The sequence below is a fragment of the Botrytis deweyae genome (assembly GCF_014898535.1).
Source record: "Botrytis deweyae strain B1 chromosome Unknown BDEW_009, whole genome shotgun sequence".
Classification (NCBI taxonomy): Eukaryota; Fungi; Ascomycota; class Leotiomycetes; order Helotiales; family Sclerotiniaceae; genus Botrytis; species Botrytis deweyae.
This window is the reverse complement of record NW_024066216.1, coordinates 1,037,297-1,063,857: the sequence shown is the minus strand read 5'-3', so window position 1 is coordinate 1,063,857 and position 26,561 is coordinate 1,037,297. Positions and strand designations below refer to the sequence as shown.

At 43.8% G+C, this 26,561-nt stretch overlaps 12 protein-coding genes across 12 annotated transcripts; 5 read left to right on the top strand and 7 right to left on the bottom strand.

Moving 5' to 3' along the window:
• Window positions 1–162: 162 nt before the first annotated feature.
• EAE98_004942 (uncharacterized protein) lies at window positions 163–4,450 on the bottom strand. The gene is made up of 2 exons (XM_038952563.1): window positions 808–4,450; window positions 163–757 (listed from the first exon to the last, which is right to left on the bottom strand). Exons 1-2 carry the CDS (start codon window positions 3,926–3,928, stop codon window positions 657–659), a joined length of 3,222 nt encoding a protein of 1,073 aa, XP_038811213.1. The 5' UTR covers window positions 3,929–4,450; the 3' UTR covers window positions 163–656.
• Window positions 4,445–5,132, top strand: EAE98_004941 (uncharacterized protein). Its single transcript, XM_038952562.1, has 3 exons — window positions 4,445–4,565; window positions 4,618–4,716; window positions 4,769–5,132. Exons 1-3 carry the CDS (start codon window positions 4,553–4,555, stop codon window positions 4,804–4,806), a joined length of 150 nt encoding a protein of 49 aa, XP_038811212.1. The 5' UTR covers window positions 4,445–4,552; the 3' UTR covers window positions 4,807–5,132.
• A 123-nt stretch (window positions 5,133–5,255) lies between these two features.
• EAE98_004940 (uncharacterized protein) lies at window positions 5,256–6,005 on the bottom strand (the record flags this gene model as incomplete). The annotated part of the gene is made up of 1 exon (XM_038952561.1): window positions 5,256–6,005. The coding sequence occupies one exon, from the start codon at window positions 6,003–6,005 to the stop codon at window positions 5,256–5,258; it is 750 nt and encodes a 249-aa protein (XP_038811211.1).
• A 366-nt stretch (window positions 6,006–6,371) lies between these two features.
• On the bottom strand, window positions 6,372–7,761 carry EAE98_004939 (uncharacterized protein; the record flags this gene model as incomplete). The annotated part of the gene is made up of 3 exons (XM_038952560.1): window positions 6,372–6,500; window positions 6,555–7,198; window positions 7,248–7,761. 3 exons carry the CDS (start codon window positions 7,759–7,761, stop codon window positions 6,372–6,374), a joined length of 1,287 nt encoding a protein of 428 aa, XP_038811210.1.
• Window positions 7,762–8,264: 503 nt separating this feature from the next.
• Window positions 8,265–9,047, top strand: EAE98_004938 (uncharacterized protein; the record flags this gene model as incomplete). The annotated part of the gene is made up of 5 exons (XM_038952559.1): window positions 8,265–8,284; window positions 8,343–8,570; window positions 8,703–8,750; window positions 8,812–8,896; window positions 8,958–9,047. 5 exons carry the CDS (start codon window positions 8,265–8,267, stop codon window positions 9,045–9,047), a joined length of 471 nt encoding a protein of 156 aa, XP_038811209.1.
• Window positions 9,048–9,851: 804 nt separating this feature from the next.
• EAE98_004937 (uncharacterized protein) lies at window positions 9,852–13,757 on the top strand (the record flags this gene model as incomplete). The annotated part of the gene is made up of 7 exons (XM_038952558.1): window positions 9,852–10,203; window positions 10,265–11,010; window positions 11,070–11,406; window positions 11,471–12,072; window positions 12,106–12,335; window positions 12,383–12,726; window positions 12,792–13,757. The coding sequence occupies 7 exons, from the start codon at window positions 9,852–9,854 to the stop codon at window positions 13,274–13,276; spliced, it is 3,096 nt and encodes a 1,031-aa protein (XP_038811208.1). The 3' UTR covers window positions 13,277–13,757.
• A 295-nt stretch (window positions 13,758–14,052) lies between these two features.
• Window positions 14,053–15,640, bottom strand: EAE98_004936 (uncharacterized protein). The gene is made up of 2 exons (XM_038952557.1): window positions 15,317–15,640; window positions 14,053–15,261 (listed from the first exon to the last, which is right to left on the bottom strand). Exons 1-2 carry the CDS (start codon window positions 15,608–15,610, stop codon window positions 14,215–14,217), a joined length of 1,341 nt encoding a protein of 446 aa, XP_038811207.1. The 5' UTR covers window positions 15,611–15,640; the 3' UTR covers window positions 14,053–14,214.
• A 320-nt stretch (window positions 15,641–15,960) lies between these two features.
• Window positions 15,961–17,922, top strand: EAE98_004934 (uncharacterized protein). The gene is made up of 4 exons (XM_038952555.1): window positions 15,961–16,271; window positions 17,291–17,365; window positions 17,433–17,612; window positions 17,668–17,922. The coding sequence occupies exons 2-4, from the start codon at window positions 17,311–17,313 to the stop codon at window positions 17,766–17,768; spliced, it is 336 nt and encodes a 111-aa protein (XP_038811205.1). The 5' UTR covers window positions 15,961–16,271; window positions 17,291–17,310; the 3' UTR covers window positions 17,769–17,922.
• EAE98_004935 (uncharacterized protein) lies at window positions 16,724–17,197 on the bottom strand (the record flags this gene model as incomplete). The annotated part of the gene is made up of 1 exon (XM_038952556.1): window positions 16,724–17,197. One exon carries the CDS (start codon window positions 17,195–17,197, stop codon window positions 16,724–16,726), a length of 474 nt encoding a protein of 157 aa, XP_038811206.1.
• A 144-nt stretch (window positions 17,923–18,066) lies between the features above and the next one.
• EAE98_004933 (uncharacterized protein) lies at window positions 18,067–19,215 on the bottom strand (the record flags this gene model as incomplete). Its single annotated transcript, XM_038952554.1, has 1 exon — window positions 18,067–19,215. The coding sequence occupies one exon, from the start codon at window positions 19,213–19,215 to the stop codon at window positions 18,067–18,069; it is 1,149 nt and encodes a 382-aa protein (XP_038811204.1).
• An 824-nt stretch (window positions 19,216–20,039) lies between these two features.
• Window positions 20,040–21,427, top strand: EAE98_004932 (uncharacterized protein; the record flags this gene model as incomplete). The annotated part of the gene is made up of 3 exons (XM_038952553.1): window positions 20,040–20,278; window positions 20,330–20,651; window positions 20,852–21,427. The coding sequence occupies 3 exons, from the start codon at window positions 20,040–20,042 to the stop codon at window positions 21,425–21,427; spliced, it is 1,137 nt and encodes a 378-aa protein (XP_038811203.1).
• A 3,000-nt stretch (window positions 21,428–24,427) lies between these two features.
• On the bottom strand, window positions 24,428–25,425 carry EAE98_004931 (uncharacterized protein; the record flags this gene model as incomplete). Its single annotated transcript, XM_038952552.1, has 4 exons — window positions 24,428–24,479; window positions 24,583–24,785; window positions 25,109–25,287; window positions 25,362–25,425. 4 exons carry the CDS (start codon window positions 25,423–25,425, stop codon window positions 24,428–24,430), a joined length of 498 nt encoding a protein of 165 aa, XP_038811202.1.
• Between the last annotated feature and the right edge of the window lie 1,136 nt (window positions 25,426–26,561).

Sequence of the window (26,561 nt, the reverse complement as noted above, 5' to 3'; positions counted from 1 at the left end):
GTGATTTGAAAAATTTGAATGAGAAGAAATCGAATTCGGAGCTATCCAAATGACAAGCTAGCCCCCTGCTCCCGAAGGTCCGAGATCTTTTGGGATTTGAATGCGTGCAGGATGGACACTCGTCCCATAGTTGTAATGACTGAGAATGTAAATGTTTTATTTCACTTTGGGACCTTGAATTTAGACATCCAATGTCTCACAGCAGGATGAATCAATCACAACCACGTGAGGGCCAAAAATGTACGAGATATCATTGCTTATATATTTCGCAATTCCTATCCGAAAAGTTCCCCCATTCATCCACACAATCACACTTCCCCCAAAGCGATTGATCTATAAACATCAAAGCAAATTATAAACCGTATGAGTAACCATCTATGGATCCATCCATTCATGAGTCCCAATCCCCTCCTGGCGGTTGAAGCCAAAGAACCCTCTATATATGTATATTCTCAAACGCCTTGTGCATCCCAAGTCATGATCACATCGCATCATATCATAATACATGATAGATAGATACCCACAACTCCTCCCAATGTTGAATTATTCATGTTGAAATCCTTTTGATATTAACCTTTCCTTTCCCACCCGAAAGAAAAAGTTAACCATATGCTCGCTAAATGTTAAAATGTGCAAAACAAAATGCTAAAATGCAATTATGTAGGTTGTGGAGCCGAAACACCCGTGATGCCGTTTTCAGCATCTTCAGTTGCTTCCACGGGTCCGCATGTACAGAAGAGATTGGTATCACCGTAGGCTGAAGGTATGTTAGCAAATAGAATTTCATATGAATATAGAGAAGCTTACCATCATCAAGTCTGGTGACGGATGGCCAGAATTTCTTCTCCTTGAGATAAGGCAGTGGGTATGCCGCCTGCTCTCGAGTGTATGGGCGATTCCATTCTCCAATAAGAAGATCCTTCTGAGTGTGTGGCGAATTCTTCAAGACGTTGCCTGCCTTTGGAATGGTGCCATCTTCCACGGCTTGAATTTCCTTACGGATTGATATCAATGCGTCAATGAAGCGGTCAAGTTCTTCCTTACTTTCAGACTCAGTGGGCTCGATCATAAGGGTGTTAGCGACTGGCCAACTCATAGTTGGAGCATGGAAACCATAATCCTGAAGACGCTTGGCAATATCAATAGCCTCAACACCTGCCGACTCTTTGAAACCACGAACATCGAGGATGAACTCGTGAGCACATCGAGAATTAGCGTTAGTGTACAGGATTGGGTAGTGAGGTCGGAGACGAGACATGATGTAGTTGGCATTCAAAAGAGTGATCTTGGTAGCATGGGTCAATCCTCTACCGCCCATCATCTTCACATAAGCCCAACTAATTGGCAAGATGCTTGCACTTCCAAAAGGAGCACCGCTGACTGGGGCAATGGCATTCTCACCACCGGTCTTTACCAATGGATGGCCAGGTAGGAATGGTGCCAAATGAGATTTGACACCAATTGGACCAACACCTGGACCACCACCACCGTGAGGAATACAGAATGTCTTGTGGAGGTTAAGATGACATACATCGGCACCAATCTCTCCAGGTGAACACAATCCAATTTGAGCATTCATGTTGGCGCCGTCCATATATACTTGACCTCCATGTTGATGAACAATATCACATGCGGCCTTGATTTCTGGCTCGAAAACACCAAATGTACTTGGATATGTGATCATGATAGCTCCAAGTTCTTCGCTATATTTCTCACATTTTGCTTTGAGATCTGCCATGTCGAGGTTACCAGACTTGATGTCACATTTCACAGTAACAACGCGCATACCTGCCATAGCAGCTGATGCAGGGTTGGTACCATGGGCAGAAACGGGAATCAAGCAAATATCACGCTTCTTTCCAGGCTGTTGTTCTTGGAACTTGCGAATTACACGTAACCCAGTAAATTCTCCTTGTGCACCTGAATTTGGTTGCAGAGATACTGCATCAAATCCAGTGATAGTAGCCAGATCGGCCTCAAGCTCATCAATCATAGTCTTGTAACCAGTTGCCTGATTAGTAGGAACAAAGGGATGAATTGAGGAGAATTCCGGCCATGTAACTGGAGCCATCTCGGTAGTGGCATTGAGTTTCATTGTACAGGAGCCCAGGGGTATCATGGAATGTGTCAGGGACAGATCCTTTGATTGGAGGTGGTGAATGTAACGGAGAATCTCGGTTTCGGAGTGGTGTGTGTTGAAAACTGGATGAGTGAGGTATTGCGATGATCTCTTCAATTCTGCAGGAATCGAACTATCAAAAGAGGTTTGCAACTCAGTAGTGTTCTTGAAAGATCCAGATCCTGTCTTGGAAAATTTGGCAAACACAGATATGATATCTTCAAGGTCCTTGATGTCAACCGTTTCGTCAATAGTGATACCAAGTCGGCTATCATCGAACTTTCTTAGATTGATCTTGAAAGTCTCGGTAGCATAGTTGAGGACTTCATCAGATTTACCCTGTCCAACATCAACCACGACCGTGTCAAAGAGAACTTTTCCGTCGGAGCCCGTTCCCCTGGAGTTGGTCTCAAATCCAAGGCTCTTGAGTCCGTCCTGAACAAATCGAGCTCCTTGAATAGCTCTCTCAGCAATAGCCTTGAGACCTTCTGGACCATGGTAGACTGCATAGAATGCACTCATGTTAGCCAATAATGCTTGAGCCGTGCACACATTGCTAGTAGCCTTTTCTCTGCGGATATGCTGTTCTCTAGTTTGCAAAGCCAATCTCATTGCCTTGTCCCCCAGCCTATCTTTCGATACACCAATGAGACGTCCAGGAATCTTTCTCTTATATTTGTCACTGACGGCGAAGAAAGCGGCATGTGGACCACCATAACCAAATGGAACACCAAAACGCTGAGCATTTCCGAAAGCAATATCGGCACCAAACTCACCAGGCGGTGTGAGAACAGTAAGAGCTAAAAGATCAGTAGCAACACTGAAAGTTGCGCCTTGAGCATGGATGACATCTGCTAGACCACGGAAGTCTTCTACGCCACCCTCGGTATCCGGGTATTGTACCAAAGCTCCAATGAGATCATTTCCAAGTTCCTTGAGGCGAGCTCCACCATCTACAAGGACATCTCCAACTTCAATCTTTATATCAAATCCATCCGCTCGGCTTTGTAAAACTGCTAATGTCTGTGGGTGGACTAAATGACTAACAAAAAATGTCTTGTTCTTGTTTTTCTGCCTGGCAAGTGGAAGGGCATTCATTGACAAGGTCATGGCTTCGGCAGCGGCGGTGGATTCATCGAGTAGCGAGGCATTGGAAATTGGTAAAGCCGTCAAATCGGAGACAAGTGTTTGGAAATTTAAAAGCGATTCTAACCGACCTTGACTAATCTCAGGTTGATATGGCGTGTAGCTAGTGTACCATCCTGGACTTTCCAACACATTTCTCTTGATAACCTCCGGGACTCGGGTTCCGGCATATCCACATCCAATGTAACTTCGCATGATCGTATTTTCGGACGCAATCGACTTTAGTCTCGCAAGCAATTGAGATTCCGTGAACCCTTCTTGTGACGATTCCGATTCGGCGTCGATTTTGAGATCTTTAGAAGACAAGATGTCGCGAGGTAAAACTTGCTGCACAAACTCATCCAAACTCTTGACTGATGGATCCAAAGCTTTCAACATTTGTTCTGTAGAATCCGCATCAGGACCAATGTGTCGGCGCGCGAAGGTATCCAAAGGAGCATATACTCCCCTAGAACTTAAAGTCGAAGGCGAATTGATTGTCTCATCCTTTGCAGAGCTTTTGTAGAAAGTTCGTCGTCCAATTGGCTTCAAAACCATGGCAGAACAAGGAGATTGACCAGAGCTCCATGGTCGTGTGATGGTTGAGCTTCTCAAAGAAGAACTTCTCGATTGAAGCGCCACTCGAGCAAATCTCGCACGAAGTGCAAGACTTGAGGCAACCATTGTTCTTGAGTTTGCAGAAACCCGCGAAGCTCTTGAACCTGAAGGTTTGGTTGCGAAACTTATCAAGAAAGAGGGTCGGTGAATTTAGGAGTGAGCTGTATGAGAAAGTTAAATTCTGGGGAGGGGTCCGGAAATATTAGGAACAGCTAGGATTGTGAGTGCACCGACTGTCATAAACCCCACATTCAGATAAGATGATAGAGATAGAGATACTATCAGATATGAGTGAGATATGAGATTGATTTATGAAACAATAAAGGAAAACGACAGTGAGTATAAATAAATGAAAAGATGAGAGATGAGTCTATTTTATATGAAATCTAAAGATTATCCGACTAGTGACTTTTTTTTCTAATATGATAGAACTAGAGGCGGGATAAGGATTCATGACAAGATAAGTTCAGTCAAGCCGAAAAAAAGATTCACTCAAAACAGTGATTGATGAGCCACGAAACCGTTTTCAGTTTAGTGTACCACGAAACCTTAAATGTTCTAATTACGCACATGGAAGTAGTAAGCAAATGTGACGGGAAGAAAGATTAAAATTCATAATTGTAGTGTGTAAAACATCAACTCATCGTCGACCTTAATACTTCAACACATCTACAAGTTTATACCACAAAAATGTTCGGAGGACGTAGGTGACATCTCTAAATCATATCTGCGAACTTTTCTAACTTCAATTCTAGCACCACCACCACCATCGGCAGCCGAGCTCAAGGCTCAAGAGGAAGAAGCTACCCTTACCGTGCAACGAGTCATTACATGGTCTATTCTTCTTTATCTTTGTATGTTTTACTCTTTTCTATTAGTACCCTATCTGTACTGACTTGACGATAGCACCTTTCGCCGTCAAGAGCATTCAAAACCTCATCTAGGATTGCAAACGAACAATGCATCATGACCTGTACAACATAAGCGCATGAGAAGATCGAGGAGGTGTACAATAGAATGGGAATATGCATGGATATAATGTACAAGCGCTGCATATATAAATTGCTGGCATTGTCACTTATATCTCTTTCGTGCTAGAGAGTAAAAATCGCGAGGATCGAGAGGGGATCATACATATACTCTATAAAGAGCTCTAGCAGCGTAACTCTGCTCTTCAAGGCATCGCAGCCAAAGATAGAGAGGCTTTCAAAACGAAGTTAAATATGAACAAGAACGCTTTTTGTAATATCCGGAACACTGCTGCTACATTCGTCATACAAGATCATGTTTCTATGCATCTATCAAATCAAGTCTATATGCAACAGAAGTTCTCGACCTCTTCTCCCCTTCTCCCACCAGCACCAGTACCAGTCTCGCCCGCTCCATAGACTTTCTAGTCAAACTTCCTCAGCAATTCCTCCCTGATCTCCTCCACTTTCCTTTTCTGCCCCCCCTTCTCATCAAAATTCTCCAGCTCCAACCACTCCACTAGCGCCCCCCTGACCCTCTCCCACTCATCCAAAATAACGCTCGCATACCAACTATCCCTCCTCCGTCCCCTCACGACCATATGTCTCCTGAAAAGCCCCTCCGCTACAAACCCCAATCTCTCCGCCGCCCTCTTACTTCCCTTATTCTCCGCATTACATTTCCACTCCACCCTCTCATACCCCAACTTAAAACAATAATCCATCAAAAGAAAACAAGCTTCCGTCGCCTCTGTGGTCCTCTGCAGTACCTTCGAGAACAACACATGTCCAACCTCAATTCTCCTCTGATCTGGTACAATATTCAACAGACTTATGATTCCCACTGCTTCTCCACTTGGTAAAATGATTGCCCAATTAACGAAGCTAGATTCAGAGTAATTAATGAGCCACGTGAGATATGCTGTGAAGTCTTCAATGGTATTAAAGGGTCCGCCGGGCATATATTTGTAGAGTACATATTTTTCCGCTCCGCCGACGTGTTTCCAGAGGTCCGGGATGTGGTCTGCAGAGAGCGGAACGAGGGAAATGCGATTTGTGGTATGGGAAAGAGGGTTTAGAGAGGGGAAGGGAGGGGAATTTGGGGAGACGGTCGGGAAGGAGGTTTCGAAGTCGGCGGGGTAGAGGGAGACGGGTGGGATTGGAGGTGGTGTCATTTTGAACGAAAAGTTTGCGAAAATCAATTGGTCGCTTGATAGTATAGATGAAGACTTTTTGAATTTCGGCATCAAATGAGTCTCTTATCTTTATAGGAGGTTGATCTTAGGCTAGGTATGAGTCACTTGGCCCCATTGAGAGAAATGATAAGGGCGTAATTATGACATGTGCATAAGCTTATCTTTCAAAATCAGTACATTATAGGCAGTTATTTGCGATCAATTTGGGGTGAAAGAGAAATTACTACTATTAGTTTGTAATTAAGCTTCCATAATATACAATGTCTATCCTTTTTTTACATCCCAACCAACTCCATGAAGTCTAAAGCACTTCCGATCAAACTAACCATGGGTATTTCGCATCAATCATCGGCCAAATCTTGTCCTCGCTGCCATTTGTGGTGGCTGCTCTTTTTCCCATTCGACATAATCCTTGTGTACCCTATCCAACTCCTTTTTTAAATGTGCTAATTGAGTTTGATAGTCTTCGAGAATCTAGTTTGTGAGTCAGCATCGTATCATTACTTCGGTAGAAACTGTGACAATTACCTTCTTGCATCGCGCGGTCATGGTGTCGTCCAAAATCTCTCCATTTTCTTGCCCAACCTTCTCCAGTTCCGTCCTCAATAACCGACCTCGCTCTTGAACGTTGATCATTCGAGCCCAGATCTCTTCTGCTCTGGCACCCAGTGCTGGATCGCTAGCCCCCTTTTCTATCTTAATAAGTTTAGCTTTCAGGTCCTCCTCGTCTCCACTAAGAGCATAGCCTCTGTTTCTCAGGACCTGCACTTTAGTCGCCAATGCTATGCATCGTTGTTTCAAGACCACATGTTTCCTCCTCGCATCCATTGCCCGTATACTCGTCCTCGTGTCGTGATTTTGAAGTAGGTTCGACAAGCTAGCATTGATATTATGTAACCGAATATTGAATGCTGCAAGATGGTTTTGCTGGGCTTTGATCCTGTCGCCCATCATTTGGAAACCGATACATGCGACTGGAATATATCCAGGTCCTGGCTTTTTCGAAAGGGCTTCTTCCCAAGCTCTTGGGTCTTCGTTGGGTTGTGGTTGATAGAATGGTGCTTCGTCCACACCAACATTATTATAGAAGAAATATTGGAAGGCACAGTCCTTGCTTCCTGTATCCCATTTACCCACAACTGTTTCAATCTGGTCTATCACACTCTTTTCTCCTGCATCAAAATTAGTTCGCGCTTTGAATGAGTCTCGATAGGTACGTACGAGGTTTCAGTCCACTTGTATTTGTAAACAAAGAATTTCCAAATTGTCCTTGTGACTGGCCCAGAGCTTGCGACGATTGCGTCTGTCCAAATAAACCAGTCTGTTGCTGTGATCCTCCCAGGATTGTGTTTTGCTGCTGCTGGGCCGCTTGCTGCTGCGCTCCCATAGTCTGTCCAGAGAATAAACCTCCCGGTTGTTGCTGCTGTGGCTGTTGTGCATTTGCTCCAAATAATCCTCCCGCTTGAGGCTGATTCTGTTGAGTGCTTGTTCCTAGTCCTCCACCGAAAAGTCCGCCAGTCTGTTGTTGATTTTGTTGAGTATTTTGCCCTGCGCCGCCGAAGAGCCCTCCTCCCTGATTTTGAGCTCCTGTAGTTGTAGTCGAGCCAAATAATCCTCCTGGCTTTTGCGCGGTATTTGTAGATCCAAATAAACCACCTGAAGGTTGTGCGGTATTTGTTGATCCGAATAAACCTCCGCCAGCTGGCTGGCTTTGACCGAAAGTACTTCCAAACATAGCTGTTCTTCTATGCGTCCGGGATTATAGAAGTGCCGAAATAGAATCACTGAAGGAAGATGCAAGTAGCCTCGAGGAGATTGTGGTACAATGGATAATTGCAGCTATTTAAAGAAATGTTGACCTTGCGAACGCGCTTGATAATATATTATTGGGATTGTAATATTTTATCGGATATACGTCGCGGCAATTTAGTTTTTCTAAGCTAAAACATGAACAATAGAAATTGATTGGCGAGATACTGTTCAATGTTGAAGCTGATACAATTTTTTTTCACAGGGTGAAAGGTATAGAGAGTGAATTGAATTCTTATTTTGCTGGAACATAAATTCGTTGTCGGGACGAAGCTCTTTTGATCGGTCGCGACTGCTGAGAGGTCGGCTGATGAGCCAATCAACTTCCGCGTTTTTGACTTGACCTTAAAGCTTCATACTGCATTGAACCTCCAAAACACTCAATTACGGGCTTTGCGAACCCAGTATCTCCTCACAACATATTTCAAAATGGCTGCCCGTCAACCCAGGTATGTTTCTAAGCTTGCAGATTACCATACTTCTACCTAATGCTAACCGCGATCACAGATTCAATCAGCAAGTCTTGATTGACACTACCCCATTACCTGCGGATATTCCGCCCGTCACAGAGATTGGTAGCAGTTCGGCGCCATTATTGTCCGCGAGTTTCTTTATCGGCGCAAGATGCAGACCCTACAATGACGATTTCATGCAATGCAAGAATGACAATCCTGGAAAGGGAGAGATTGATTGTTTGAAAGAAGGCCGAAGAGTTACCAGGTGTGCGAGGAGCGTGTAAGTGCTACTCCTTAAGAGGTTGCAGATGTGGAACTTCAAACATCGATGAAGGGATTTGTGATTTGGAGCAAACCCTGGCTGGATACTTTGATTTTACCAGTAGAACTCTAGGCTAATCGCCAATCATAGAATTGAAGATGTGAACAAACACTGCCTTGAGGAGTTCAGGAAACACTGGTAAGTTACACTCTACGAACTCCGGATGTGATGGAATTAGTCATATCTAATAATGTTGTAGGAAATGCCTCGATAACAACAACCAGCAACTATGGCAATGTCGACCACAGGAGTGGAAGCTTAACAAATGTGTCTTTGACAATCTGGTATGTCATTTCACATAATTTACGATGAAGAGCAGCGACTAATCATATGGGTCGTGCATAGAAAATCGAGAAGGTTATTCCAGATACCCCCGCAGGCGAAACCCCTGTGCATCTACGTAAAAGACAAATTTACGCACACTACGGCCCATGAGTTATTCATGTGGCATCGTATTTCAGCGGAGGTGAGGCGCTATTAGGAAAATACATGTATATAGTGTTGAGAATCAAACTGCACTTCTTCCAATACCCATGGTGTCTTTGTTTGCTCTGTATCTTATTTCAATTACGTGAGGCGTAATTTGGTATCATGACGAGAAAGAAATCCTCTTGCAATGGGCAGCTCATGGTTGGACAAGATTTCCAAAAGTGCTGCAACATCATCATCAAGTTTCTCTATCAATCTAGGATTACTATAATGGGATGAATTAGAATTCACTTCGCCAACATTTTCGACTCAGCCCACGTGCGGAGAAGTTTCCCCTTTATCCATCTCCTTGCAAACTTCTTAATCAACACTTGTCTCCTCCAACTTTGTACATTCTCCTTCAATTCTCAATCATCTACCTTTTGCTATATCAGAACTTCATTGAGCTCCACAATAGCTCCTCTTTGCTTTCTTTCCAGAAAGCCAAGCTTAGTGCTATCGATCTTTCGCTTCACACCAGCATCTCAGATCGATCGCCATTGCTTCATGGTATCACTCTCACCTTTGATTGTTCAAATTCACTCTTTTGCATTTGAACTTAGACGCTAGTGCTAGCGCGCTAGTGTGAGCTTCTTCATCTCACTTTGTCTTGCACCTCTACTCCTTCAACGAAACTTCAATTATTATCTGCAACCTCCATTTATTATCCTCAAAGCTCAGCCCTTTAAACTCTTTGCTACACCTGGTCAACCTATCCAAGTATTTGTCACTGCTTTGCTCGTATACCGAGACAATCTTCGAGACCTCAAGATGGCAGACTTCCGTGTCAAGCTTGAGGCCGAGCAATCGCCTTCACCTAAAGACAGTCCAGTCTTCGTAGGCGACGATGAGAATCACACTCGACGTAGCGCGTCTCCGTTTACATTTACTGCTGACTCTCCCAGGCGCAATCCCTCACCATCACCTACTCCCTCATTCGCAGACGAGGCTCCCAACCATGTCATTCCAACATGGCAGCGATGTGGCAATCTTGACAGGCTGACCCAAGTTGATATCAAGGAAGAAGCCGTTAAAAATGGTCTCACTACACTCAGAGAATTAGAAGCTGCTCTTCAGCATCACCCAGAAGTTTGGAGTTCCACCAAGTGGCTGGAACGTATTGGTAAGCTATGATTTTCTCGGGTTCTTCTCGTACAATGTGTTGTCGCTGACAATTTTCATAGCGGCAATACGAGCAGCTAAGAAAGAGTGCCGAGTTCTGATCGGATTCCTCGGAGTTACTGGGGCCGGAAAATCAACCCTCATCAACTCCGTTCTTGGGTTTGAGGATCTTTTACCTGCCGATGATGAAAAGGCTTGCACCGCCGTCATCTGTGAAATTTCATGGAACCCTAGAAATGACCCAGCTGCTGCTCATGTGGCTATTATTGATCGCATCAATAAGGAGGACTGGGAGTCTGAGCTTGAAAAACTTTTTCGGGACCTTGCCGATAAGATATCTAACAAGGATGGAGATAGTGAAGAGCCAGATCTCGAGCGAGACGAGCGGATCAGAGCTGCTTTCGGCAAAGTTAAGTGTGTCTATCCTTCCATCAAAAGTCTCGAGGCATTGCAACGTCAAACTGTTGCCACTCTCATGAACCATTGTAATGTCCGAGATATCCTGGGCCAGAGCAAAACTATCAAGAGCGATGATCTTTTAAAATTTGCCGATTCTATCAAGCCTTACATTGATAGCAGCAATTCCAAGGAAGATAATGGCACCTATGAATTCGCCCAATGGCCTCTTGTTAAGCTTGTTCGCCTCCAAATCAAGGCCGAAGTTCTCAAGACTGGCATCGTTCTTGTCGATCTTCCAGGTTCACTGGACACCAATGCAGCTCGTGGGGCCCTTGCTGCAACTTATACAAAAAACTTGACTCTCAGCTGTGTTGTTTCGCCAACGAGCAGAGCAGCTTCAGACAAGCCAGTTAGTCACTTTTCCCTTTCCCCTCCCTGGAGTACATATATGCTAATGATTTCCTCAAGGCTCAAGATCTACTTGGGTCTATCACAAAGCGTTACTTGCAATTAGAGGATCAGTTTTCAAGCGACCATCTATGCTTCATCGTTACCAAGATTGATTCATCTCTTAGTGTGTCCCGATACATTAGGACCCATCCGGAAGTCAGCAAACAACTCACCGATGTTTATGAGAAAGAAACCAAAAATCAAGAAGGCATTGAATGTATTAGTGCCTCCGAGGCTACATATAAACAGAGCATAAAAGAGTATAAGCAAGACTTGGCTGAACGCAATAAACAGATGAAGGAACTCGAAGCACATATTAAGACTGCCAAGTTGAAGCGCAAGCGTGACGATCCAGGTATGTTCCATTATTCCACAATCAAGGTTGGGACGATGCTAATTGGAGTGTGTGTTTTCGATAGCTCCCATTGCGCCTGCATTGTCGGCGGAGAACAAACAAAACAAAAAGCATTATTTTGAAATGCAGAAGGAAGCTCAGGAGATTCAAAATAAGATCAAAGATTGTGAAAGCTGGCTTCTTAAAGCTCAGCAAACATTAACAAAGTTCCGTGATAAAGAGTGGATACTTGAGTCAAAAAAGGTGCGAGCGTGTATTCAAAACCGAAATGCTGTTTCCACTACAGCGTTACGAGATGATTTCGAGGCCGTCAGGAAGCAAATGGGGGAGAAGAAGGCAGAAAAGCCCTTGCAAGTCTTCTGTGTCTCTTCTATGGCATTTCTCGACCTTATGATGAGACAGAGATCGAATCAGGGGTTTTTCACAGTGAAGGACACTGGAATTCCAGCCTTGCGAGCATGGCTGATCAATGCTACATTGGGCACTCGTAGCCGAAATGCTGAATCGTTCTTAGCGGATATTGAGAGTCTAGAAACTTCGTTGCGATTGTGGGCCGCTGATACGACTGTTGAGTATAAGCTGCCCGCCGCTCAAAAAGATGAAATCGAAAACGCTTTTGATGAGCAAGTAGATATTCTATGCAAGGCATGTGTGGCTACTCTGATAGTGCAATGATTGATACTGACTTCAGACTTACAGAAGTTAAAAGAGCTTAATACGCGCACAGTCGATCAGATTGAGAAGCATTTTGAGAATGGCATCTTTAAGCATATGCCATTAACAGAGAAGAAAGCTGTTGCAAAGGGTGAGATCGCCGTCAGAGGTTGGGCCCAGCGACCAATGGCATGGGGAACTCACCGAGCTTGTAATCGCAATCAGGGAGATTGGAAGAGCAACACTGGTACAGTACATCATTGGAATGATGATTTGTAAGTGGCTAAGTCTCGGATCATGTTACTCTTCTAACTTCAAGCAGAGGTGCCTTGTACCTCGATGACTACATGATCAAGCACTGGCGCAAAACAGTTCACAAGACTTTACCTGAATTTCATCAAAAGTACAACCACTCTGTCGGCGTTGTCATCAACGTATTCGTTGATCGTGTTGTGAGCGCAGCTACAGCCATCTGTCCTCAAGTTGCTGAGCCTTTGGGTCTTTGGAAGCAGAGTGTCATGAAAGGTGCTAAACCATTGAAGGATAACGCAGAGGAAATTTTCCAGACCAAGATCAAATCTACAGCTACTGGTGCACATCAGCTTATTGTTCCAAAGATCCGAGAAATATGGTTACCCATCTACGAAAAGTGTGGTGAAGAATTTGGTATGTTAAACATGTTTTCATTAGCACCAGCATGGAACGACGCTAACACGGAGATACTCTTCAAGGCAAAGGTCACTTCAAGCGCAACATTGAGACCCACGTTGATTTCATTCAGAAAAACGGTCGACCCATGTATAAGAAATGCTCCAAAGCAATTCGTGGGGCTTTTCAAAAGCTTGGTACCACGCTTCCGGACGAATTCTCTAAGAGTACTGACACAGCAACCGCTAAGATCAAGGAAGAGTTCAGCATGATGATGGATAACCATACCATTAAGGATACTACCCTTACAGGCGGAGTTGGTGGGGTTTGTCCATCCAAGGTCAAGTTGCGGGATGCGCTCAACTTAAGTTTCGCGACTCTGCACTCTGCCTGGGGTGAAGAGGCTGCAGAAGCAGTTGTGGAGGAGGAAGAAGAGCCCGAAGAAGAGGAGATCGACATATCTGAGTTTAAGGCAGAGAAGGGTATGGAAGAAGACACCTTTGTTGTCTCCGACATCAGCGATGTCGAGGATGATGTAAAGGATGGCGATTACGTTCCAGGACCTTAAAGTGTTTGCCCATTCCGCAGCCCTCGATCTTGCGTCCACAGCGTATTTTCCATCTGCTCCCCTATTTTGCATTGCTCTGCATCAGCCGAGCTTCCTTGCCAGCTAGTACAACTTCTTATCAGAAGATCGAAAACTGCCATTTCGCTCCGCTATGCATTCACACACATTTATCAGCACCCAATTATCAAATATCCGTTATCTCACAAAGTTACGAATTTACGGCCTTACGAACAACAAATCGCAGTATCAATATCTTCTATTCCCAGAACATTACGTTTATCTCCAGATCTTTGGATCAGGCATTCAACAGCAATATCAGACAGCAGACAGCCGAATATCCACAGTTTCATATTTACATTCTTATTTCCAGATCTGCGCTGGCAGATGACGACAGGCATGATCTCATATTATTTTCCTTGCTACTTTTCTTTATTTCCTTGGTTCTTTAGTTATCTAGCTGCTAATTGAAAATTGATAAACATCAATCTTGCTGCCTATGTGAAATCCGATGATGATATACGCAATATGATATGATGTAAGCGAGGTTATGTATGATGTAAACGCCGCTATCTGAATGTGAAGGAATTCCGGGAAGAGGAAAGTATGGTTTAGAAGAGAGATATGATGGGAGTATATTTTGCACCAAGCGTAGACCAAAAAAGGAGGGGAAAGGGAATGATTCACAGAAATTTCATTCGAAATATTGGTGTAAACATTGGTGTAAGCTGGGATTACGATAATATGAAGATTCTGAGAAGTACATAGCTAGCTCGGTTGATTCGCCCCTGAATGCAGATCTGTAGAATGTATAGCATGTAGAAGCACATACAAGCATACGAGATAAGTCGAAAGTTGCTAGAAAGGTCATGAAGTATCATTCTATATCTAATTATTTCTACCACTACGCCCCATCATGTACAAGTACAAGATTCTAAACTCTAAGCAAGGTTCTTGGCATCACCCTCCTTGAGCTTACCAGCACCAACCAATCTCTTAACCTCCTCGCTCCAGACACTCTTGATCTCATCGGCGATCTTCAAGCCGTTGAGCTTGCCAGCCAAAGCAGCGCACTCATCAGGATCGATCTTGCCTTGAACCAACTCAACATCGTTCAAGACACCGTCAATAGCAGATGCTGGTGCATCTCCACTTCCGACAAAGTAGTTGGCATCCTTGACACTGCCCTTCAAGATACGTCTGTTCTTCTTGACAGCTGCCTTAGCGGCTTCCTTGGCCTTCTTTCCTTGCTCCTTGTCGGCCTTAGCCTTCTCCTCGGCTTCCTTGGCTTCCTTCTCGGCGGCCAATTTTTGAGCTTCCTTCTCAGCCTTAGCCTTGGCCTCAGCTTCCTCTCTCTCGAACTTCTTCTTGTTCTTCTCCTTGCTTGCTTCTTGTCTGAAACGCTTGATACGCTCATCAGCAGCGGAAGCATCATCCAACAACTTTCTTAGACGAGCAGAATCCTCGGTCTTCTTCTTCTTACGTGCGTTGTTGTTCTTACGCTCCATATGACGTTTTTGATCACGGTTCTCGTTGTCATCTGGAACATCCTCATCTTGGTATTCGAACGATCTCCATGAATCGAAGTTGTAGAAGAAGTTGTAGAAATTCTCGACCTCCTCCTTGGAGCTGTTGATATCACCAAACTTGGGGACTGGCTGAACCTTGGAGAAACGACCCTCGGCCTTGAAACATGAGTTCCACTTCTTGTAGAAGAGTTTCTGGTCCTTTTGGTCTTTCTTGGATGGTGGTGCAACATCGGCGGCTTCATCAACGGAATCGAATTGGCGACGCTTGACGGGATCGAGGAGGAGATCGGTGGCCTTTTGAATGCACTTGAAGAAGTTGTCATCTTCGGTGGCACCGGTGGCAGCTCTCTTATCAGGGTGATGCTTCAAGACCTTCTTTCTGTGTGCCTTCTTGATTTGATCTTCTGTAGCCTTGTATCTGTATTTGCTGAGACCGAGAACAGCATAGTGATCTTGGTTCTATTAAATGAGTATTAGCAAAAGTATAGTGGGGTTGGCAGATATCTGAATTTACCTTCCAGTCCTTAGCATCTCTGGACAACATCATTGGGTCTTCAGCTTCGCTGATCTCGCCAAGGTCATCATCTTCGACTTTCTTGACGTTGTTCTGGGCTTCGAGACGGTCATCCTCAGAGAAGGTACGCTTGTGACGAGCTCTGCGGGCGTGAGCGAGAAAGTGAGGACCAACAGGCTCAAGGCTTCGTTGAGTTGCAGCAGAGACGCTGCCAACGGCGTTGAAATCCTTCTCGGCGGACCATCCTTCTGGAAGGACAGGGAGAGGTAAAGCGACTTGAGTATGAGACGCCATTTTTAATTATTGAATGCTTAATTTACAAGTTGGAGGGGAGAAAGAAAAGGCTAGAATGCTAGGATCGAAAAAATTGTTCGCTAAACTCACCGCCCTTATTTTATGCCGCGCAGCCGCTTGTAGATAACACTTGCTTGCGACTCCAATCATGTAAGATCTTCACTGTACATTATTGGCTACGGCCGAGGGTGCTCAACCAGCAACTTCAATGCCAAATTACATGTTACTCTCAGATCTCAGATGAAAAAGAATTTGGAAAATTGACTTGGTTGATTGTATTGTAAAGCATATAGACCGTTGGAATATCACACCCTGCGTCGAATATTCAATGCCACTTCAAATGACCTGGTGGGCTAAAAGGATGCTTAGCTAAGCAGACCAAAGTCTTTCACCAAGACATCTTTACTGATATGCTTGAACGGAATTCTTGCGCTGTATTGAAATCACGCTGCATCACTTTCCTTGCGATTCTTAACAGAGATTCCAGTCTTTTCATCCTCCTCACAGTGTTTGAATTTGGTCTTCCATTCTCATAGAAGATAATTCTTATTGAGACCAATCTTTTGAGTCTCCCGCTAGTATTTGATCAACCTCAGTTCTCTCCTCGCTCTCGTTTGTAGCCGTAGGCTCTGCTTAACGAACTTCCGCCAAAGCTTTTAAGGTGCGTGGTCTAGCTCAGGTCTCTTCCCCTTCTCCTCCTTCGGCTTTTTGTTGTCGCTTGTTATTTTCACTCTCTTCAAGGTTTTTTTTTTGAGACTCTATTTTCGGGCGCGTTTTGGACGGACTTCTTCATCAAGGCCTGCCCAAGTTGTGGGCGGTATAGCTTGGGGCTCTCCAGTAACCATAGTTGGACTAGATTTCTCAAAGCTTTCGACTTCTGCTGAACAGCTTGATGTTGCTTGACAATTCATTGGGAAGCGCCATTCAGTTTCATTGTGTTCTTCGACGAATTCGCATTCTGCTAGAGGAGTTGAGCTTCTTGAATTCAAATTTGGGCTTTCAGGTGAATGACTTGAGCAAGTCGTGCATGCGCCTTCGTCTGTCTCGCGCTATACCGTGGTTTGAGAGGCCTGAGAAACCGGGCTGGGCGCTTTAGACGTGAATACCTGCTCTCTAAGGTCGTTTGCTTTTCTTGGAGCGCATATACAGTCTATCAATAGCCTCAAACATGGCTATCTCTGGGGCTCTCGCTTTTCTAGACGAGATACTTCTTGGCCTAAAATTCCGCCTGTTGCCTTGTCTTTGATCCCCACTGTCTATCGTGTCGCTGTTCCATGCCATGGGTAATGTGAAAAGCCCTGGGGAAGTTGCAGTTCCACTGCAACCCTTATAGTCTGGATATACCCATGTAGTTGGAAATATTCTTCTTGTGTTATTAACTTGGCTATGTGCCTCGTTTATCTTTCCAAAGCATCTCCTAACCTCCATGGTTTCGAAGGCTGCACTATAGTCTGCTTTGGGTAGTCCTGTTGACCTCCTTTCATCTATCTCATCTGATCCATAGATAGAAGTCGCAGGATGCCTGGTTTTCGACACAAAGCAGGGTGTGGCACAGTTCCATTTGAAATTGCTCTTTGGGGTAGTCATCGTCACCTAAAAGGAAGTCTAATAAAATGATATATCGCTGTCGTTTTACTCTTTCAAAGGATAGAAGTATGCTGACCAAAATATGCTATGTAGTTTTACAGACATCAAAAGCCATGGCTTTAGCAGCCTACAGACATCTTCTCCGTGCGACTCGAGTCGCATTCAATGGTTCGTGCTTTCCCGTTCATCTCACAACGAGAATTGCAAGAGCAACTAGTATCTAACCCCCTCATAGAAGATATCGCGGTTCTCACTTCCGCGCGCAAACAAGCCCGTAGCACTTTCCTCGCCAACCGATCTCTCGCTCCCGAATCACCAGAATCTATAGCTGCCATTGCGCATGCAGAAGATGTTGCGCAATTCTTGAGGCGAAATGTGGTGCAGGGACAGAAAGCAGAGGGGGATGAAAAGTATAGTAGGTCAAAATCTTCACATAATGGAAAGATCAAAATCAAGCTAACAGATCACAGAGTTAAACATTCACGAAGATACAGAACGGGGAGATAATGATACGATCAAGATGCCGAATGGCAAGAACGTTACTATTGACGGGAAGACGTGCAAGGACTAGGTTATCTGAGGTTACATTGGTTTCTGAAGACAATGAGAGTTGGGGACAGAAAAGTGGATATGTAAATATAGGACATCGAGACCGGTATTGAGAGGGTCAAAAGGGTGACATGCATAGCGAGGACGTTTTACAGACAGATTGACACAAAGCAAAATAGGTATATGTCGTGACCATAAAGGCCACAATTGTCATTATATGCAATGTATTTCTAGACATACAAAGATCACTCCACTTCCCAGAGCCTTTGGCTTCCCAACGCCCAAACACCCGAAAGAACAATTTCCATTCATCAAAACCCCTAATTACCGGCCAAACTGGCATATTGCACGTCGCCTGCACCAGGTGGAGCAGGAACTGCCGACATACTAGCCAAATCATCCCGTGGAGCTGCAGCTTGTGAAGCACCACCCTCAATCGCTCTTCTCTGTGAACCCGAACCCGAACTCGAAAACGCGGATCGTCCTTCCCTGCCGGTAGCTATGCGCTCATCCTTATCCATCGTACCAATGGGTCTGGGTCTTCCCCACTGTACTCTCAATGGGCAACCCGCAATTATAGCTTTTCCTTGTAAGGCTTCTGCTGCAGCTTCGGCTCCTTCTCTTGTCGCATAATTAATGAATGCGCAATGTGACATGTGCGAACAGACCAATGATCTTAATTTCCCATATGGCGAGAAAAAATCCCTAATCTTATATTCTGGTAAGTCGTCTTCAACACCAGTAATAAAAAGCGAAGTTATTGATTTGTCGGAAGGTGGTAAGATATCTTGAGGCCCTGGTGGTAATTGCGCCGCACTAGGGAAAGCTCTCCCTCCTCTGGCCCCGCCTCTACCACCCCGACCAGCACCCCTGCTCGGTTGTCCATCTCGTGTTCGGATCGGCCCTGGTCCCTTGGTTGCCAATGCTATTCCCCTCTCACTTTGACCTCCATTTGCAGCACTGCTACCACTACCTTCCCCATCCGTAATCATCTTTCTCCCCTTTCTGAAATAAGGCTGACTGTTCGCCAACCTCCTCAAAAGTTCTCTGGCCTTCTCATCCGTCTTCTCATACTCTTCCATTCCCTTTCCCTCCTCGATTTCCTTCTCATGATTCTGCGCATAGTATTCTCTGTTGACCTCGCTCTGCGGTCCCGGTGCAATCATCTTCAACGCCGCATCTCTAACCACTATCGGTAAACCGAAACTCAAATCTAACATACAGCATTGACAACAATTCTTCAATCGCGCGCATGTGAGACAGATATTGGTGCGTTTACTACGAGCTGTGCGATCGGCTTTCCATTGGAAGACGGTGAAAGGTCGTGTGCAAAGTTTGCATTCTTCGCCGTGGTCTTGTTTAATCATTTGTACGAAAGGATTATCGGGAAGACAATTTTCGCAGACGGAGGGGAAGTCGGTGGTTTCCCATCCGGAGCGATTGAGATCTTGTTTGATTTGTGGTGGCATGATTAAGGAATTTAGATGTTGTTATGATATTTGTAGGATAACGGTGTCGATATCGTGGGTTTTATAGTGTGTCTTTTGCGACAAAGTGACGTTGTTATTTTGATGGCTTGATGATAGAAGCTAGGAAAGGCTGAAGAAGAGGCGAAGAAATTCGAAATCAGGAATTTGACTTAATGCAGTTGCGCATTGGTACACGTGATAAGGCTGATAGATAGCCTTACAAATCAAAACAATACCTAGGTAGACTTCTTTGCCTTTTCCTACTCAGCAAATATTATCTTTCCAACTTCCTCAATGATGTATACCTTTCAATCTATTTTCTAGACTTTATTACATGTGAATGATTTGAAGGATTCTGAGACCTCGGTGCACCGTGATAGAAATCCTCACTCTGATCCTTCATTCACCGTTTCTTCTCACTACCTAGGTACCGGTGTATCCAAAAATGCCAACGATTCTATTGCCCAGCCTTTCGAGTCTAATCTGCACAATTTGCTGTCCCGCCGCCTATCGAAAATTCCCCATTCATGGTTGAGGCTCAATGGCCAATTAGAGGCTTGAGACCCCTTACATTTATCACTTCGGGCCTAGTACACGAATACGATTCGCTATACGACTAGGGGTAACTAAATTACCCTGGCCATAATTTCAATGGTGTTGATAAATATCTATCAGAAATTCCCCTTTCTTCAATGTCCTAAACTTTCAACCATTCCACTTAACCTTACTTTACCTTCATTTAATTCTTCAAAATTCGATCAACTCGAATACCGCTTTCTTTAAAATATACGTCTTCTAATTTACGAATTCATTCAATATTTACAATGGCTCCAACCAAGCTCGAGAACGAGGATCACTCCCGCGATGCTGCTTTCAACAAAGCAATGCATAAGGATTCATCCAGCGCCGAGGGTGGTTTCCGTGCTATGATGGGAAAGGACTCTTCGGCTCAAAAGGCTGCTGTTGATGAATACTTCAAGCATTGGGATGACAAGGCTGCTAAGAACGAGACCAAGGAAGACAGAGATGCACGCGTTGCAGAATATGCTACTTTGACCAGACAGTGAGTTATTCCGTTGATCTCAGGCAAGACTGAATGCTAACATATGTATAGTTACTACAATCTCGCAACCGATCTTTACGAATATGGATGGGGACAATCTTTCCATTTCTGTCGTTTCGCATACGGGGAGCCTTTTTACCAAGCCATTGCTCGTCACGAACATTACCTCGCAGCCAAAATTGGTATCAAGGATGGTGACAAAGTTTTGGACGTTGGATGCGGTGTCGGTGGACCAGCAAGAGAGATTGCCAAGTTCACTGGAGCACACATTACTGGTTTGAACAACAACGATTATCAAATTGAGCGTGCAACTCGATATGCGGCAAAGGAGGGCATGTCTGATCAATTGAAATTTGTCAAGGGAGATTTCATGGTATGTTCAACCTTTCTTGATTTCAAGCCACGGAGATGTGTGGAGTCTATATGATGCTACGCAATTTCAAAGTATTTGCTACTTCAGAGCTTGAGAGATCAAGCCATGAGACAATTTTCACCATATGCACTGATAAAGACTTCACATATCTTCATTGGCACCGCCTTTTCTCTCTTGGACCATGACTAATAGTTTTGTAGCAAATGTCTTTCCCAGAAAACTCTTTCGATGCTGTTTATGCAATTGAAGCAACTGTTCACGCCCCATCCCTCGAGGGTGTTTACTCCCAAATTTTCAAGGTTCTCAAGCCAGGTGGAACTTTCGGTGTCTACGAATGGCTCATGACCGATAACTACGATAACGACAATGAACATCACCGTGAGATTCGTCTCGGTATTGAGCAAGGTGACGGAATCTCCAACATGGTCAAGATTTCTGAGGGTATCGCCGCCATCAAAGCCGCTGGTTTCGAACTCGTACTCAATGAGGATTTGGCCAAGAGACCAGATGCTACTCCATGGTATTATCCTTTGGCTGGTGAATTTAAGCACATGGGTACCATGGGAGATTTCTTTACTATTGCCCGTATGACCAAGGTTGGTCGAGGATTAGTCCACAAATTTGTCGGTGCTTTGGAGTACTTGAAGTTGGCACCACACGGAACACAAAAGACAGCTGATTCATTGGCGTTGGCTGCTGATTGTTTGGTTGCTGGTGCTAGGGAAGATTTGTTCACCCCTATGTATTTGATGGTTGCAAGAAAGCCTTTGGCATAAGGTTGGGGCGTTTGATTGGATTTGGGATGGGTTGAGTGATCATGAACTTACGTGTTTGTGATCCCTCATACGAGCTACTGGTCATATATAAGACATATTGACTGAAGCTTTTCTCTTACTACGGCACTGGACTTGATGTTTGGGATGAGGATATCTTGATCCAAAACGAATGTTGGAACTATACCTAGCATGTGCATATTATAGAACGATTGTAATACTTATGAAGAATATAAAGATAATAATACAATACTCAATGTTCTCTACGAATGTGAATGTTGACTCAAGTATCTCGTTCCACTCGACTTCCCTCGGCTTCTGAACTGCTCGCAATTATGTGTCAGATGATAGGGAGGGTATGCATTGTATGCTGGTATTCTGAATACACTTTCTGAGAGGAGGGGAGGAATGTATTCCTTTGTGTTTTCAATTGAGTAAGTGTTGTATTTCTTCTGAAAGGGGAATTTGAGGATGGCATTTAAGATTAAAGGATGGATAATGGATATGGGAGTGTGGTTTTGCTGAAGGGTATTGAAGATGGGGGTGGAATTTAAGCGGTAGATTTATAGATTTGGAGGAGTGTAGATGAGAGAGGTAGAGTTCGACATCGTTAGCACCTCATTTTTGAGGAACGATGAAGGTCAGATTGATTTCCTGCATGGTCTGAACGAAGTGAGAAGAGATCAAGTGGTCTGTCCGTGTCGTAGGTTTAGCACAGGCATTTAGCTTTACGTTTTGCGATTCGAGTGAGCTTTCTTCTTGTTTGTAAAAGCACAGAAATGATGGTGTGCTGAATGGATTGCGACATGGATGTGTCGAAATAGTAATAAAGTGAGGATGATTCTTCATCCTGTTGCTGGTTGCAAAGCTTCTACAGAATTCCTTAGGGCAGTTGTGGATTTGTTGTTTCTAGAGATATCGCTACATACTCGCTTTGGGCACTAGTACTACAGGCGAGAAGCGGACTGTTTGGGCATGTCAAGACTTGTCATGACTGCGTTAGCAAATACTCCAATTATACTCATTAGAGAGATGTCAGCATATATGCGTAGTTGCAACATGAATAAAAACTCTGATGGTGGTGGCATGAAGATTTAATTGTTACTTCAAAAATATCATCGAGTAACATAATCTATCTGGTTAGGTTGGTTGATGAAGATGTATAGTTGAAGAGAAATAAAGGTTGAAGATAGGCAGGGGAAATTTATTGGTTCATCTGAGTGCATGATGCCATGAGTCCGTGACTCTACGTCGTCATGGCTTCGTTAAAAATGGCGTTTTATGGAGCCATTTTGTTTGCAGGCCATCGCTCGCCGTATGGTGTCATACCATAATTTAAAGATGCTCCTTGATGCCGGATCGCTAGTTTGACTTTAACCTCTACCGTCCATCTTCAGTATTCAAGTTTGACTTGAATATCTCGCTACACCTTCTACACCAACTTGTACGCTCAAGATGATTAGGTAGTCTCACATTCCGAAGTGTCAAATTAGCACACAGACTAGACGGCGAAGCTCACGATATTATGAGTCTCTGGATACAGATTAACCTTTCTCTAAACTCAAATTGGTGCATTTATTGATGGTTTCCTCGGAAACTAATCATTCAAGACGAGTATATATTCCAAGGGAGTGAAGTCTTTACCAACGAACTAGAGGTCCTAAATATGTTTAGGTATTGAGAATCTTCCACCTTTGAACTATAATATTGATTATTAAAACCCCCGTAGAACATCAACGGGGGAAATACTCATGCTTAGTAACTATTTTAGGGGAATTTCTCAGTCTACCAATCTCATTTTAGATCTTGCATTCTTTCGCTTGATTCGAGTCTAGAGCTAGAAAGCTAAAACAGATCCAGACCAGGACTAGCCTTCACTTGTTTCACCTCCCAACACCGCATTTGATTATGGAAATTCTATGATGCTATATACCAAGAACCATAACAACAAAAGGGAGATCATCCAACGGCCCCAAGAGACAAACGCCCCTCTCTGGAGAATTATCTCGATTTCTGTATGCAAAATAACAACAAACATAAGGAAATCATCATGACATACTACAAGAGAAAGAATCTCAATTCTATACAACTTTTCGACACAACATTTTCTTTCTCAGAGATAAAGAGTTCAACACTAGTACTATCATAAACTTCACATACTACCTACACCTCACATACTGGTTGCAAAGTTCTCTCTCCTCGAACACCAAACCCCCTCCAAAGTAAACTCCCATCTGAAGTTAGAAAAACGAGAACACACTATCATCCCACAAACAAACAAAAGTGAATTTTAAACCCACTCAGCCCTAATCCCTAGCCCCCCACCAACCCATTTGTTGCACATCTGCTCCATCTCGAAATTGACGTCACCGAATCCGCAGAACCAATAGATTTCCTCGCGCAAAGAAATGAGATCTCAGTCCGAACTGCGTACCAAATTAATGTATTCACTGGACACTAGTAAATAGGAACTAGTATTCCCGAACCCTAGCACAAGTGAATCCGGTCGATTTAGATCCCGTTCTAGAGTCCCAACTGCAATTTGTTGCATATCTGAACAATCTCGAAATTGACGTCATTGTATCATGGAAACCAATGAAAAGGCGAGCGCAAAGGATTTTTGAGATTTCGAGGGAGCTAGTTGTTGAGAGGGTATGCTAGTGTTGATTAGAAGATACTATTTATTGTGAAAGTGAATTATCGTTTTGCTCTCAGCCCTAAGGGGAAGGTTAATGTTGAGCATGACATGATGAGTATGATATGACGAGTATGATATGATGATTACTAAAATATCTGTAATCGCTTAAGTTGATATATAACACTTGCATAGTAAGAAATCAGGAGACTGGAAAAGGGCTCATAAGTATATAGCGCATGTAAGGAATTGTCTTAAGAATGTAAATTTTCATTGGTCGTGGAGCTAAAATCAATGCCGTGGATGAATTCCCAATCTCCATCATGGTAGTAAAACACCATTTCCTTACTCCGTCATCTACAGTATTATCAATTACCTCTTCCAAGGTAATCAAACTTTCCAACCGGTACGCCTTCCTTTCTGTACACACATCCGCGTTAGTTTATCTTCCAAATGTCTTATCGAAACTCCTCTGCCTAGTCATCTTTCTATCTTCAGGGAAATTAGATATATTGAAACATACCTCAAAATGTTATAAGCAGTAACGATATGGAAGTAGAAGTTTGGAACTGCAAAGTTAAGAACATAGTCCTTGGCAGTGAATTTCAGGTCTCCACTTGGGAGCTTCAATACTACCTCGGTGTCTTCCTTGCCATCTGTAGAGGTAGAGGGAAGGGCTTCGAGAATCTCGATTGTGCGGTTGATACGGGTATAGAGAGCGGCGAACTGTAGAGGTTGTTAGAATGATGGAACCTTGTATGGTCGAAGGTTTGAGGGATAAACAGCATAGAGAAAATGAGATGTGGCAGGCAAAAGTCAAGAAGCTTCGGACTGCGAGTGGAGGCCATGTGCCTACACAAGCTCTTCTACCCCCACCCTAACTCTAGACTTTTGTCGAATGCCAGATCTCAATTGATATACTTCTACCCAAATATGGGTGATCACAAAGATGCATGTTCATCACTCGATGAACTACTTTGTTTCCTGCAAGCCCAATTGCCCTCATTTTTACTCCAAAAGAAAAACAGTGAACCCAAACTTAAACTCACATCCTTCTCGTTGTCCTCCAAAGCAACACTTTCTGCACCAGCAACCCGGACTGCCAATCCCTTAGCAGCGTCAGAAGCTCTTTGGATCTGGAAAATCAAATCTCCCATATCATCGATCAATTTTGCGTTGATAATTTTAGATTCATCTTCAAAGTGTGCTTGTCCTTTTGCGAGGAGTTCTGGAGACGCTGTTAATCAATGTACAAAGTGAAATGGGAGGAGAGATATAGCGAATGAGATAGGAAAGACTGACTTGATAATGTCTTGAGGCTCTTGATGAAAGGGACAACTGAGATATCGTAGAGTGAGAGAGCCATTTTAGATGAATGATTGAATGTACGTTTGTGATTGTGAGTACTTTGTGTATAACTTTGAGGTTGAATTGTTTGTAAAAGGGCAGAGAGAAGAGAAGAGAAGAGGACCAGTTAGTTGAGATTTAAAAATTACATGTCACCTAAGGTCGTTCTTCCCTTTTATAGATACCAAGGTGGATGGGTGATAACACAGGTACAACAAATATCTCCACATTTCTACCTGTGCTTCAGTTCCAAGTCCGTCCCCGTCCCCGCCTTCAGTTTCCACTCGTATTTTACATTCTACCTTCTTCCATGATGAGCACATGTTCACCCCTTTTCAGCCGCCAAAGCTGCAACATTGTGTAAGTTAGCGAGCTAAAACAATTGGGTTTGTAATCAACCCCCTCATCGCCCCACCACGGAGGAGGGGACGGCTTGTGATGTTGGTAATCACGTGTTACACAAGTACTCAGTGCGTTGTAACTCCAAAAGTGGACCGATTTCACCAAGCTGAATTGCTTTGAGTACTAGATAGATTGATTGCATTTCATTAAAAAAGAATCAGATCGAAAAATCCAACGTCAGCTGTAGATCAAAAGACTTGGATTGATGCACAATTCGGCGGAGTTGTGCGATATGTAGGGATGAGGAAGCAGTCGCTGTGTAAATGAGATCAACCCCGCTGACTCGCCGGCGAATTCAATTAAAGTGAAGATGCGACAAAGAAAAGTCAAATAAAACCCAAAAAGTATAAATTTCGCTAGCTTAAAATTCTGCAATCATATCCGTTCATTCATCATATCTGTTCATTCATCCATATCTTTCATGTCCTGTTTTATACTCCTTGGTAATAGAGAAGTGTCCCTTTTCCCAATCCATGTACCAATCACGCAGCCGCATTTCCCATAAACATGAGCAACAAGAAAAAGAGAGATGAGAAGTGCGAGTAAATTTTGCGCAAACGTTCTGTGCTTTGAGCGCGACACGTTTAATCCAATGCAAAGGTAGGAAAGAAAGAGGACAATATACACCCATCCTATCCCATGCTAAACCCAAAATTATAGAACATAGGAAATATCATTACGTCAAATGGCATGAGAGGAGCGTGATTGTGAAGGAGGTTGGTAAGGTGAATCATTAGTCGTGATGATTGTTGT

Coding starts and splice junctions, on each gene's coding strand:
- EAE98_004934 (XM_038952555.1), top strand. CDS start 17,311: ATGGCTTTAGCAGCCTACAGACATCTTCTCCGTGCGACTCGAGTCGCA. Junction 17,366..17,432: donor GACTCGAGTCGCATTCAATG/GTTCGTGCTTTC, acceptor ACCCCCTCATAG/AAGATATCGCGGTTCTCACT. Junction 17,613..17,667: donor AGAGGGGGATGAAAAGTATA/GTAGGTCAAAAT, acceptor AACAGATCACAG/AGTTAAACATTCACGAAGAT.
- EAE98_004942 (XM_038952563.1), bottom strand. CDS start 3,928: ATGGTTGCCTCAAGTCTTGCACTTCGTGCGAGATTTGCTCGAGTGGCG. Junction 758..807: donor CGTCACCAGACTTGATGATG/GTAAGCTTCTCT, acceptor ACATACCTTCAG/CCTACGGTGATACCAATCTC.
- EAE98_004936 (XM_038952557.1), bottom strand. CDS start 15,610: ATGGCGTCTCATACTCAAGTCGCTTTACCTCTCCCTGTCCTTCCAGAA. Junction 15,262..15,316: donor GAGATGCTAAGGACTGGAAG/GTAAATTCAGAT, acceptor CTCATTTAATAG/AACCAAGATCACTATGCTGT.
- EAE98_004941 (XM_038952562.1), top strand. Junction 4,717..4,768: donor GTCTATTCTTCTTTATCTTT/GTATGTTTTACT, acceptor ACTTGACGATAG/CACCTTTCGCCGTCAAGAGC.